This window comes from Neovison vison, chromosome 7 (assembly GCF_020171115.1).
Source record: "Neovison vison isolate M4711 chromosome 7, ASM_NN_V1, whole genome shotgun sequence".
Lineage (NCBI taxonomy): Eukaryota > Metazoa > Chordata > Mammalia > Carnivora > Mustelidae > Neogale > Neogale vison.
In genome coordinates this window covers 100,334,243-100,348,685 of record NC_058097.1, presented here as the reverse complement: position 1 = coordinate 100,348,685, position 14,443 = coordinate 100,334,243, and the positions used below count along the sequence as shown (strand labels likewise).

The window sequence follows — 14,443 nt, the reverse complement described above, 5'->3', positions numbered from 1 at the left end:
TCTCCATCCCTCACTTTCCATCTGCTGGTGTCTTTAGTTCTGAAATGGATCCCTTGTAGGCAGCATATAGATGGGTCTCTCTCTCTCTCTCTCTTTTTATGCATCCTGACACCCTGTGTCTTTGGTTAGAGTGTTTAGTACATTTACATTTGAAATAATTATTGGCACATAGTTTCCTGCAACATTACTGAATTCATTGATCAGATCTAATAATTTTTGGTGGAGTCTTTAGGGTTTTCTATGTGTACTATCATGTTTTCTGCAAATAGTGACAGTTTTACTTCTTCCCTAGCATTTTGGATGCATTTTGTATTTCTTTTTCTTGTCTGATTGGCTAGGACATCTAGTATATGTTGAATGTAAGTGGTAAAAGTGGACATCCTTGTCTTCTTCCTGATCCTAGATGGAAAGCTTTCATCACCATTGTGTATGATGTTAGCTGTGTGTTTTCATATATGACTTTAATTATGTTCGGGTATGTTCTGTCTAAACCCACTCTGCTGAGAGTTTTTATTATGAACACATATTGTATTTTGTCAAAATTTTTTTCTATATCTCTTGAGATGATCATATAGCTTTTACCCTTCTTGCTAATGTGGTGTAGTACGTTGTTGGATTTTCAAATATTGAAGCACTCGTGCATTCCTGAAGTAAATCCCATGTGATTGTAGCATGTTTTAAAATGTACTGTGGAATTTGATTTGCTAATATTTTGTTGAAAGCTTTTACATCTTGATTCATCAAAAACATTGGCTATGGTTTCCTTTTCTCTCTCTCTCTCTTTCTTTCTCTTTCTTTTTGTAGTGTTTTGTGTGGTTTTGGTATCAGGTAATGCTGGCCTCATGGAGTGAATTTAGATATTTTCCTTCCTCTTCTATTTTTTCAGAATACTTTGAGATGAACATGTATTTTTGTTTATTTTTTACTATTTTAAAATGTTTGGAGTACCGTTGTCCCACCATGTTGTATTAGTTTCCGGTGTACAACGTAGTGCTCGAACAGTCTACACATTATACTGCGCTCACAACAATTGCAGCTGTTGTCTGTCACCAGACAACACGACCGCGTCGTCGTTGACTGTTCCGTGTGCTGTGCTGTTTATTCCCACAACTTACTCATTCCATGACTGGAACCTGTGTCTCCTGCCTTCACCCATTCTGTTCATCCCCTAAACCAACACTTTGTTTTTTTTATTAATGGATCTGGTTCTGCTTTTTGCTTGTTTACTCATTCATTTTGTTTTTTAGATGCTTCATAGAAGTGAAATTGTATGCTATTTGTCTTTCTGTTATGACTTATTTCACTTAGTGTATTATAGAAAGAATAGATAATAACTCTTATTTAAATACGTGGTAGGATTTACCTTGTGATTATTGGGAGTTTTTTGATGGCTGATTGGGTGTCACTGCTAGTCATCGGGTCCGATTTCCTTATTTGCTTGTCATATCCATTTGCAAATATCCCTCGTACTTGTCTTCCTTCAGGCCGTTTCTTTTATTTATTTTTTTACCTAAATTCTCCTAACTTGTCTCCCTCCTACCCGGCCCTTAACCTGGTGCGTTCCCCGTCTGTGTGCTGGCTGTCTTCCTAACCCCGGTCTCATCACATCGGTCTCTGCCCTGTTGAAGTACTCGCGTAGATCATTCCTACCGCAGCTCACAACAGAATCTCCTTTGTGTGCTTCCTGCGCCCGTCACGTCTGCCTCTCCCTTTTCACGTCTTCCGTGGGGCTCCTCTTTCTGCCCTTCCGTAGCCACACTATGCTTTTAGCTAACGAGTGTCCCTGCTTTCTTACAGTTTTGTTTTGTGCCTTTGCTCGTACGGTCTGCGCTTAATAGTGTCTTACCCAGTGACGCTAATTCACAGTATTTAACTGTCATTGGGATGAAAGTTCTGCTTCACTAGGAATGTTCAATGACAAAATACGTTCATCTTTACAACTAACAGTGATATGTCATACATTTTTAAAATTCCAGCAGGGTCTGAGAGATCTCGTTGGTATTTTTACACTCCCCGGATGTGTTCAGGACAGGGGTTATTACGTTAAACCAGTGCATGATTTTGTCTTCTATGGTCCGGACTCTGATTTATGAGGCTGTCATGTTTTTCACATGTCAGAACATCTCTGTACCCTACTCCCCACCTGCTTTCTCATGTCTTGTCCAGGTTGCAGAGATAACAGAGGAATTAGCTACTCTTCCTAAGAGAGCTCAGCTCGCGGCTGCATTTATCACTTATCTTTCTGCTGCTCCTGAAGGTCTGAGGAAAACCTGCTTAGAAGAATGGACCAAGTCAGCTTGTCTTGAAAGTTTGTATTGAGTCATTCATGTTGTGAAATTTCAACATCCTAAAAATGCATCTTTAAATTTTTGCCATTTAACTTTTTCTAAATGAGAAAAACTTTCTGTAAGCTAAAAGAAACCAAATCTCTTTTTAGATTTGCTCCCTTGTGTAATTGTTCTCTGAATTGTTTTGTTGCAATGATTCTTCTATTCCTAAAATCACTCTATGAGACCATGGAGTATTTTTGATAATGGATGAATGCAGTTAAATATTTTAATATATTGATTTTTACAGTAATTTTATATGATAAAATTAGATGTAGGAACTCCAAAATTCCTTGTGAATTTTGTGGTTTCCTCAAATTATTATAGTTGTGAAATATATATTAAATATATAAAAATATAGTTTCACTGAGTTCCATTCCTTTGCACTTTTTGTCTTAAACTTCTATCCCCCTTTACTTCTTATGCTGAAGGGGGAAGAATGGATTGAATATTAAAGGATGACCGTGGGACTTTTGTTTGAGTATATTTTAAATAGTTTTGTTTCCTTCCCCTCTCAAGTACATGATCACTGTAGTGAAATATTAATATCTTAAACTTTTCAGAATTTGATCTAAGGAGATTTCTTTGTACTGAAAGTGAGCAGTTAATTTGGAAAAGTGAAGGCCTACCATCAGATGACCTTTCCATAGAAAATGCTCTTGTTATCTTACAGGTAATTAATCAATTTTCATTTCTCATTGGAAGTGTTCCTGTGGAAGCTTGCCCCAGGCAGCACCTTTTTCAGGTTCTTAGGCTTTCACAGTTATTCTTTTCATTACGTGAAAGTGAAGTTATTTGGGGAATGAAAATCCATTTATGATTTGGCTGGTGAATCTACAATTTTCATTATAATTTACTTTTTACCTGAATATAAAAGTGTAAACTAAAGTGACATTATTTTCATGACAAAAAATTCTAAATTGAACTCCCTAATAGTAATGGAAATATTTTAGTGGTACCTGATTCACCTTGTTGTATAGTTCCTGCATCTGCAGTATATGATTTTACCATTTTATTTTACTGTGTTTTACAAAGCAAAGTTCTACAAAGTGAAGTGAGGTAAGTTTGGGGTTGTAGGTTAGGGATAACGATATGCATTTTTTGAAAATTGTTCTTTCCCATAATGTGTATTTCTCCCAAATCATTGTTTAAATGTGAAACTCTTACAGCCTTCTTAGCACGATGAATGGGAAAATCAAATTGCAGCTCTGGTATACAAACTGGTAGTTCTTCTAGTGAAGAAAGATTTTGACCATTAGCTTGGTGCCCCTTTGTGTGACGTAGCAGGTCGCGGGAGGACGGCTGTCCCCGTGCCGACAGGCGCTCCCGTGTTGCTCCTGTCTCCGTGCGCTGCACTTCGCACTCCGGTTCTTCTTTGCTCCCTGCAGCCCTCCTCTGCCCACACAGTCTCGGTCCGTAGCTCCCATGAAGCGTGAACGTGGAATGCTCCTTTTTAGGTCACACCAGCACAGTCTTAGGGCGCTTGCACTGTGGGCCGCGCTCCTGGGTGAAGCAGGGTCCTCTGATGGCTGTCGGCCAGCTGCGTGCTTTGGCTCCTCGTACTGCTGCCTTCCCAGCAGAGCGGTTGCTGACCAAAGAGCCAACGGTCTTGACTTCTTAAAGCACTGATTTTTTTCCTCTTTTAAAACATTTTCCATCATTGTTTTTCAGAGTAGAATCACGAATCTGGAACTCTATGTAGATAAATAAATTCATTACATTATATAAAAAAGTGTGTACTTTAAAAAATTTCAAGTTATTTAAATTCAAATTAGTTAACATATATGGTAAAATTGGTTCAGGAGTAGAACTTAGTGATTCATCACTTACGTATAACACCCAGTGCTCCTCACAACAATTGCCCCCCTTAACAGCCATCCCCCGTTTAGCTCGTCCCCAGCCCACCTCCCTCTCTCAACCCTCCGTTTGCTCTGTATCGTTGAATCTCAGCTGCCTTCCTTCCTAAATTCCGCATGTGAGAGCACATGGTATTTGTCTTTCTCTGACCTATTTCATTTAGCATAAACACTCCAGCTCCAGCCATGTCTCTGCAAATGGCAAGAATTCATTCTTTCTGATGGCCGAATAGTGTTCCTGTGTGTGTGTGTGTGTGTGTGTGTGCATATACATGTATGGATACGTATGCATCTACATGTACATGTAGGTGCACACACACATGCAGATACACATGCACATAAATACATATACACATGCACATACAGTTACACATACATATATATAACACCGCTGCTTTATCCATTCATCAATCAGTGGACATTTGGGCTCTCTCCATAGTTGGCGCTTTTTATCCAGTTACTCCTTGCCCAAAGTTTCATACTCACCTCATCTTCTTTTTTTAGCAATCTAAGTAAACAATCACTTGCAGATTTAAAAAACACAAGAGTTTAAATATTATTCTTTTTTTATTCCATAAGAAATCAGGGGGGTGAGACTTTAGAAAAAAAAAATATTTATCACAGTATTTTTTTTCCTGACGATACTAATTGAAAATGTTTACTTTTGTGTTTTGAATGGTCTTTCATGATGAATATAGGACAGATTGTTTTTGGAATTAATTTTAATAATAAGCTTAGATTTACTTTGTATTTAATATTGCCGTATTTATTGTAGATATTTATATGCATTTATATGACAAAAACCATATGGAAAAGTGTATCAGGGTAATTAGTTATTTTGGGGGGGATGCATTTGTACTCTAGTCAGCCTCTGTCTCAGGTCTCAAGTAGTCTGCGTGTAGAGTAAGCTCTTGCGGGTGACGCCATGACTGTATGGCCCGCATCTGTAAGACCTGCTCAAGTGCTGTGTGACATTAGATGTCTAAGTGGATACAAATTGGATTTCTGGGAAGTCTTCCCTGAATTAAACATGACTAGGCATGATGAGTCCAGTGTAATTTGGATTGAAAGATGTAGCTCATCTCACAGATACCACTAGCATGTTCCTGACGCTCTCCCTCTCCTGGGGGGCTTTCCCACATTCACGGTCTGCAGCTCTCTCTCCGTCAATGGTCCTACATAGAGCCTTTGTGTCCATGATTATTCCTTTGTTTGTCTTACAGAAGTATTTGTGTTAAACTAACTACTGAAGTACAATAATGTCTGGAAGAGGAAACAGTCAACTAACGGTCTCCCATTGACCTTGTGATGGGAGTTAGTTTAAGTACATCAACAAGAGGTTCCCGTGACCTGTGTCCTTATGAGCTGGGAAGAAGGTGGCCATGGGGACCCTGTGTCCTGGATTGCCTGTCCTGCGATTCATATCTGTGGTCCTGATGCAATTAATATTAGCTCTCCTTTTATTCTCCAGAGTGTCCTGGCCTGGGTGATAATTTCTGTGATCCTTCCAATATTGTGGGTGGGACCCAGTGGTAGCACAGAGCCCTAAGGCTTAGAAACCACGGGGGAGGTATGAGTGAAAAGTATCCCAAAAGGAGATGGGAAAGGTGATTAATTTAAATTTTACAGTATTATAAATTTTTCTTGATTTAGATTTCGCAAATATTTTCTTGTGAAGACATGTATTGAATGTTATTTATTTATTTTTTTAAGATTTTATTTATTTATTTGACAGACAGAGATGACAAGTAGGCAGAGAGGCAGGCAGAGAGAGGAGGAAGCAGGCTCCTCGCTGAGCAGAGAGCCTGACATGGGGCTCCATCCCAGGACTGGGATCATGACCTGAGCCGAAGGCAGAAGCTTTAACCCACTGAGCCACCCAGGCGCCCCTGAATGTTATTGTTCGTAGACAGTTCAGTGTCAAATTTTTTTTTAAACCACATAAAATTTTTTTTTTGTCAAATTTTTTTTTAAATTTTTTTTTTATTTGACACAGAGAGATCACAAGTAAGGAGAGAGGCAGGCAGAGAGAGAGGGGGGAAGCAGGCTCTCCGCTGAGCAAAGAGCCCATATGGGGCTTGATCCCAGGACCCTGAGATCATGACCCGAGCCGAAGGCAGAGGCCTAACCCTCTGAGCCACCCAGGTGCCCCCTTGTCAAATTTTTTTTAAATCACACAAAATTTCTGAGATTATTTTCCTTTCTGACATTTAGTGTATGTTGAGGAAATGCAAATTAACTGGATCTTAATGTAAAGAACACAAAATTTTAAAGGTAAATCACATAGGGAAAGTTTTTTTGCACATAAACCTCAAATAAGTAATAGTAACACTGAAGCACTCATACTATTTCGTACACATATCACTGTGTAAGAATGAACACAGGGAAAACACTTCAACCCCTATCTCACTGGATTTTCAAATCAGCCTTGTCTGGTCCATGTGTTACCCTATTTATAGATAAGGACATTGCAGCACAGAAGGGTGTAGTCATTTGTCTCTGTCTCTAAATTAATCATTAAAAAATTTAAAAAATTAAACAAAGTTTTTTTTTTTTTTTAGTCAAGAATTTTTTTTAGTGGCCAAGCATAGTAAATTTAAGAAGGAAAAAAGGGAACTTGTGCTTTTAAGTTAACCGAGATGTTGAAAACATTGAGACCAGCTCTAGGATTCAAATGGTGTCACCAGGACATTGTTTTCCCAACCCATCTCAACAGACAGACTCATTCCCAGCTAGGTTCTGTCTGCCCTGTGTCAAGGACGGCCGTTGGTGGCTCCTGGCTTGCTGTTATCAGAATTTGTGCTCCGGCACTGGAGATGCGTCTGCACCCCCGACCCTGACACTGTCCGTGCCCTCTCCCCAGAAGGAGTCTGATCAGTTAGCGTGGGCAGTGTTCTCGTCGGTCTGGGCTAGATGTCGGTTAGTGCTGGCCGACTGATGGCCCATCGCAGACACATGGAGCGGGCGTGCAGGTGGGCAAAGGTAGCTTTGCACACTGAGGATCTTCTCTCCTCCTCCTTGCTGTGACTTGCTCTTATTTATTCTACCCGTGGGGATGTCTGTGCTGGCCCAGGAGAGTAAGCAGCGTATCCGCAAGTCACTTTTTGTCTCTCTAGTTTTCCACTCAGCCGGTTCCTCAGCACATCTTGTCATATCTACATCTCAGGAGCGTTGTGGATTTATCCTGCTCTCAGTGCGACCACGGCCAGTGGGTTCGCTTCGGCTGCGGAGTGAGGCTTTGGATGAATACAGTGTCACACTGGCGGTCATTGGCCCCCCTGCATCACTCCTTCCCCGCTGGAGGGGTGCTCTTTCCACCTTATTAACGTTATCAAGACAACGCTCTGATCAGTAGATTTCAGTGACTCTCCGTTGCTTGCAGTATAAACTTGTCATTCGTAGGCACAGCGTAGTAAGCCCCGAAGCACCGAGACTGCTCCTGCCCTGTGCCGTGCACTGTCCGGCCTCTGCTTCTGCACTCCAGGCTTGCCGGGCTCTGCCATCTTCCAGATTGTGCCGAGCTTTCTCTCCCCCTGTCTGTGTTCTTCCCTTTGCCTGGCGTGCTGTTTCTACTTCTTCTCCAGGCTAAGTATTGTTTCTCTCTGCTGACTTAGTTTGATTTGAAATGCTTTCTAGCGGCTTCCCTAACCCACCTGTGCCCTGCCTGTAGACTCCTGTGTGTTCTTTACGGAACTGTCAGTTTCATTGTCTTTCCTGGGTGTGATGTCATTGAGGGTGAGCCGGTGCGTCCCTGATTTCTGTAGCCCTCATATTGTCTGACTGAGTAGTTGTTCAACATGTGGTAGGTGAATGAACTCATGAATAAATGAAAGCTCATCATATTTGGATTTATTGTAATTTGTTACGTGGAGAACTTGACGACATTTAATCATGGATCATGTGACATTAAACATAATAATCATATTAAAATATAGCTCAGAGATTTTGTCTAAATCTCTCTGGAGGAGTATAAATAGCATGAAATCAAAATTGTAAGTGCTCTTTGGCATTCTAGGGCATGTTTTTGGTCCTACTGAAATATGTTATCTTTTTTTTTTTTTTTAAATTGCATCAGATCATTGGTTTGGAATCATGGGTAAGAACGTTTTTTAAACTTTAAAATTCTTGTTTGTGTGATTGGGCAAAATCTTGTAGTTTGGTGAAATGTTTGCTCCCGAATACTAGCATAAAATTAGATCTCCAGTGTAGGTGTGGTACACAGGAAGTACATACAAGGCTGCGTACCAAACCTCATCTGCTAGGAGAGGCACGTTTTTATGACGGAGCAGTAAGTAGGAATAGCTAGAGAGAGACTACTTGAGAGGGGATCCTACTGCCCTGTGCCCCTGGGGGAGCTCTGGGGGGCCTGAGCGGTCCATTCCAGGTGCAAGCAAAAAGGGGGTGTTGTGGCTTGGAGGGCATTTTAAAACAATAATAAAGCCGGTTTATTGTCAGTCAAGTCTTTATGACCACCAGCTGTCCAAAGCAACGTTGCTGACAAAATGCTCTCTGTCCCTGGGGTGGATTGTCCCTACCCTCAGCCTCCTTGGTGTGTCCCTGAAATAGACAGTAGACAGTTCAGTGTCAAATTTCTGCGCCTGTGTTAGATGCTCCTCGGGGCTACGTCTTCATGTCTCCTGCACTTCCATGCACTTCCTTAACCCTGTTGCCCGGCCGCATCACAGTTTTCTAAGTGTGAACATGTAAGAAAAATTAGGTCAGTTATTATTTAGGGCTGATTTACTGGGTAACAATGTTTGTAATATTAGACTTTCAAACTTGCCAATATATGTATTCGTCTACTTATATATATTTTTATTAATCATATCTCTATCATTGGCTTCTTTTCACCTGCTAAGTGACACTGTGTGTTTATTGCATTTCCACTGGTGTCTAACTCTCTGTTTCAGGGTACCTGTAATGGGCTTAGTTCCTAGTTCATTAGATCTTAATCTACAAGCTACATCTTTCCTAGGATGCTCCTTTTATAATATTAGCCATACTGCTTTCTAAAAATTAATGTTATATTGATAATTATTTGAACAATACTTTTATGATGAGTTCATACTTCTCTTTAAGGTCTTTATGGCTTATTCAACTGAAGCATATATAAAGTTTGGAATAATTTGACTGTGTCTTTTCAAAGCCAGAAGACAGGTGCCAGTGGTGTCACACTGGGACCGGAGCCTCGCTCCCTGTAGTTCGCTGTACGTCCTCTGAGTTACCGTGCAGTGAGGGGACTGTTCGTATTTTACTGTGGTGGCATTTCATTTTCTGATGTGAATTTCCGGTAGCTCTGAAGTGGACTGGTGCAGCCCCTGGGTGCGGCTCAGAACTGTACCTTTACCCCCTCCTGAGGGCTGTGTATGTACCTTCTCCGAACCTGAGAGAAAATTCACTCAGTAATGGATTCACCTTTTTCGGGAAATTATTTCCATCTGATGAAAGCTTATAATTTTTTTCTTTTTTGGAACTAGAGCCAAGTATGCCCATTCCTTATAGACCCTTCTTCTCAAGCTACAGAGTGGCTGAAGACACATTTGAAAGACTCGCGTTTGGAAGTCATTAACCAGCAGGTTTGTATGACTTAAAATTGAGACACCGACTGGTACCCGTGTGTGACGGTAGGCACAGTTCTGGGTCTGTATTCAGGAGGCACAGACTCGGTCCTGTGACATACCTGGCGTGGGACCCAGGGAAGGAAAGGGGGAACTTTAAGCTTTACTACGAAAGGAATGAGAATATTTATTTGATCGCTCCAAATGCTAGGCATTAATCTAAACCCTGGGAATTTGCTAGTGAGTAAGGTAGTCGCATGTCTGTCCTCGTGGTGACGCCGGGCTGGGAGGTTAGAGAGACAGTTACATGAGCATTTACATGGCATTATGATCAAAGCCGTCAGTATAGGCTCCTAGAGAAGGAAGAGTTCCCAACACTGCTTGGAGAGAGGCTGCTGGACCTGCAGCTTACGGTGCTTTCTCTCCGCGCCTCTCCTCATGTCCTGTGCCTGCACCTCACCGGGGAGCGTCTCTCACGTCCCAGCAGGAGACACATCGATTCGCAAAACATAATCATAGTCGTGACCTCTCACTGCCATATTTATCGTGCTGACAAAATTATTTGGGGTCAGGTTTTTGTTGTGTTTTTTTCTCTTTGAGAAAGTCCTAGTGTAATTTGTATTCATTTTCATAGATACTCTTTAGGTGCTTGAACAGTTACCTCGTTTAAACATATTTCATTTATAAAATGGAGGGAGGTACTTGCTTCATTTGTGTGTTAAGAATAAGTTAGGGGCACCTGGGTGACTCAGTCATTAAGCCTCTGTCTTCAGCTCAGATCATGATCCCAGGGTCCTGGGATCGAGCCCTACATGGGGCTCCCTGCTTGACGGAAGCCTGCTTCCCCCTCTCCCGCTCCCGTGCTTGTGTTCCCTCTCTCGTTGTCTCTCTCTCTCTCTCTCTCAAATAAATAAAGTATTTTTAAAAAAGAATTAACTATAAATTAGATAATACATAAAATGCTTTAATACCATTTTTATGGTTTATGGGAGGAGAGCTTAGTAATTATTATTCCAAATATTTAATTTTTGTAACCATAGTTGGAGGCTTGAAGTGATGTTTAAAACCCTTTTACTAGCTAGAAAGTCTAAAAATCTCATCTGGTTACAGAATTTTGTCCAGATGTTCTTTCCACAGTGATTGGACCTAGCACATACCACATCAAGGAAAGTTGGCTATAATTCATCATTTGTCTTTCCTCTTACGTTCAGTGTTTGATTTTGAACATAACCAAAGTAGTTCTTAGTAATATTTGGGTGAGTAGCTTATATAAGGAATTTGGAAAATTTGTTTCTGCATCAAGTTGAAATTTGAAATCATCATAAAGGATTGAAAAAAGCTTTCTTTTTTTTGTAAAAATCTTCACTTTTTGTATGTCTATTTGAATTATTTATGAAATCTATTTGATAATTTTTCAACTAAATTGATTCATCAGCCAGTACTTATAACTAGAAAAGCAGTCATGAATAATTTGAATTATTAGTATGCATATTTAATTTTAAAGTAGTCATATTATTCCTATTAATATATTCCTTCATTATCTGTAAGGACCTTTGTAGATATTAAGGTAATAAAGGAATTAATGTGTATTCTTTTTTATTTTCTCAGGATAGTAACTTTATTACGGCTCTTGAGTTGGCAGTACGTTTTGGGAAAACCCTTATTATCCAAGAGATGGATGGTGTAGAACCCGTTCTTTATCCGTTATTGAGACGAGATCTGGTTGCTCAAGGTAAGCATTTGACACTTTCCAGAGTCACTATTTTTAGAATTTCCACAGTAAGTAACTTCATAGCTCACTTGGACCTGTGTCGGTCTTGCCGCTGAATGTGACTTTTCTGGCTGAGTGGGGGAATGCTGTCGTGGTCCAGAAGGGAGAGTCGGTGAGCTCTTGCCTTTATAGAGGTGTCCTCGTGTCAGGGTTTCCAAGACTCTCCCAGGGACAGTGTGTGTCCAGAAGACACAAGATTTGAAACAGTCTCACTGTGGGCTAAGATGCGTCGCAGGGACAAGACAGAAGATGAAGTCAGCCTAGAGAGAACGTGTAGCGTGAGGTCAGCAGTCCGGATGTGAGGTGCCAACCTCCGAGCCTCTGCCGTTGGGGTCCTGCGGGGGAGCCTGCTGCTCCCAGGACCAGCTTGTGACAGCGCCTGTGCAGTGGCAGGGGCCAAGGAGGCTTAGTGGACACTCGGTCGCACGGTGTTGTGGCCAGCCCGTCCCGCCGGACAGGAGACCACATTCCAGACCCCTCCTCCCCAACGAAAGCAACCCTTGGGCATAAACCATACTGTGCGGTGCGCGCTGGGGGCGGTCCACCTGAGGACCTGGCCGGTATGCCCGCTCCAGAAGTGGGGAAGCCGGTCGTCTGAGCAGCGGGCCCTGCCGTGGGCAGAGTCTCGGGACCCCAGTTTTCCTCTCCCTGCACAGCTCCCGCAGTCCGCCCCGTTGGCGGGAACGTCTGAGCTCCCGCTCCGGACCGTGGTAACTGATACGCATGCGCACGCACGGACTGACACCGCGCCGCGCTGGCCCCGCGGGACTTAGCTGACCCTGCGGGGCTTAGCTGACCCTGCGAGCTTGAAATAGAACCTGGAGCTGCTGCGGCAGACGGACGCGGGGCAGAAGCGGGGCGGGCGCGGCCTGGCAGGGGTTGATGTGCTGTGACGGGGCCAGTAGCGGTGGACTTTGGACTTTTTAAGCAGGAGCTCCCTTCCAGATGTCAGTCTCTGCGCTCAGGCTGTTCCTCACCGGTACTAATCCGGATCTGTGAACTAGCTCCGATACCTTTTTTCCCCTTATAATTTTTACTTAAATTCTAGTTAACACACAGTGCAGTATTGGTTTCTGGAGTAGGATTCAGTGGTTCATCACTTACATGCCACACCAAGTGCTCATCACAAGTGCCCTCCTTAATGCCCAGCCCTCACCTAGCCCATCCCCTACCCACCTCCACCCATGCACCCTCACTTTGTTCTGTGTCAGTAAGAGAATCTTATTATTTCCCTATTTCCTTCCCCCACCATATGTTCATCTGGTTTGTTTCTTAAATTCCATGTATGAGTGAAATCGTATGGTATTTGTCTTTCTCTGACTTGTTTCACTTAGCGTTATACTTTCTGATTCCATCCACATCATTGCAAATGGCAAGATTTCATTCTTTTTGATGGCTGAGTAATATTCCAGCACACACACACACACACACACACACACACACCTACACACACCCCTTCCTTATCTATTCATCAGTTGATGGACATTTGGACTCTCTCCATAGTTTGGCTATTGTAGATAATGCTGCTGTAAACATCAGGGTTCATGTGTCCCTTTGAATCAGCATTTTTTCATCCTTTGCATGAATACCCAGTAGTGCAGTTGCTGGGTCATGCGGTAGCCCTATTTTTAACTTCTTGAGGAACCTCCATGATGTTTTCCAGAGTGGCTGCACCAGCTTTCATTCCCACCAACAGTGGAGAAGGGTTCCCCTTTCTCCACATCCTCACCAACATCTGTGATTTCCTGACTTGTTAATTTTAGCCATTCTGACTGGTATGAGGTGGTATCTCATTGTGGTTTTGATTTGTATTTCCCTGATGCCCAGTGATGTGGAGCACTTTTTCATGTGTCTGTTGGCCATCTGGATATCTTCTTTGCAGAAATGTCTGTTCATGTCCTCTGCCCATTTCTTGATTGAATTATTTGTTCTTTGGGTATTGAGTTTGATAAGTTCTTTATAGATTTTAGATACTAACCCTTTGTCTGATATGTCATTTGAGAATATCATCTCCCATTCTGTCAGTTGTCTTTTGGTTTTGTTGACTGTTTCCTTTGCTGTGCAAAAGCTTTTGATCTTGATGAAGTTCCAGTAGTTCATTTTTGCCCTTGCTTCCCTTGCCTTTGGCGATGTTCCTAGGAAGAAGTTGCTGTGGCTGAGGTGGAAGAGGTTGTTGCCTGTGTTCTCCTCAAGGATTTTGATGGATTCATTTCTCACATTGAGGTGTTTCATCCATTTTGAGTCTATTTTTGTGTGTGGTATAAAGAAATGGTCCAGTTTCATTTTTCTGCATGTGGCTGTCCAATTTTCCCAACACCATTTGTTGGAAGAGACTGTCTTTTTTCCATTGGACATTCTTTCTTGCTTTTCGAAGATTAGTTGACCCCAGGGTTAAGGGTCTATTTCTGGGCTCTCTATTCTGTTCCATTGATCTATGTGTCTGTTTTTGTGTCAGTACCATACTGTCTTGATGATGACAGCTTTGTAATAGAGCCTGAAGTCTGGAATTTTGATGTTGCTAACTTTGTTTTTTTTCCCAACATTTCTCTGGCTATTTGGGGTAATTTCTAGTTCCATATAAGTTTGAGGATTATTTGTTCCATTTCTTTGAAAAAATGGATCGTATTTTGATAAGGATTGTGTTAAATGTGTAGATTGCTTTAGGTAGCATAGACATTTTCACAGTATTTTTTCTTCCAATCCATGAGCCTGGGACATTTTTCCATTTCTTTGTGTCTTCCTCAATTTCTTTCATGAGTACTTTAGAGTTTTCTGAGCACAGATTCTTTGCCTCTTTGGTTAGGTTTATTCCTAAGTATCTTATGGTTTTGGGTGCAATTATAAATGGAATTGACTCCTTCATTTCCCTTTCTTCTGTCTGATAGCAGTTTATTCTTAATGGGCCGTATGGGCTTTCTCTCTGGGCACTGT

The 14,443-nt window shown here is 41.8% G+C and overlaps 1 protein-coding gene across 9 annotated transcripts in view; it reads left to right on the top strand.

Annotated features, from left to right (window-relative positions):
- DYNC2H1 (dynein cytoplasmic 2 heavy chain 1) overlaps positions 1 to 14,443 on the top strand; it is a 274,182-nt gene that overhangs the window by 101,803 nt on the left and 157,936 nt on the right. For 8 of the 9 annotated variants that reach the window (XM_044257764.1, XM_044257766.1, XM_044257763.1 and 5 more), the window contains 5 exons: positions 2,167 to 2,308; positions 2,891 to 3,000; positions 8,259 to 8,279; positions 9,661 to 9,759; positions 11,350 to 11,473. In XM_044257764.1, the coding sequence (XP_044113699.1) occupies positions 2,167 to 2,308; positions 2,891 to 3,000; positions 8,259 to 8,279; positions 9,661 to 9,759; positions 11,350 to 11,473 (496 nt within the window). The remainder of the gene's footprint in view (positions 1 to 2,166; positions 2,309 to 2,890; positions 3,001 to 8,258; positions 8,280 to 9,660; positions 9,760 to 11,349; positions 11,474 to 14,443) is intronic. The other variant, XM_044257765.1, reaches the window with a different exon arrangement.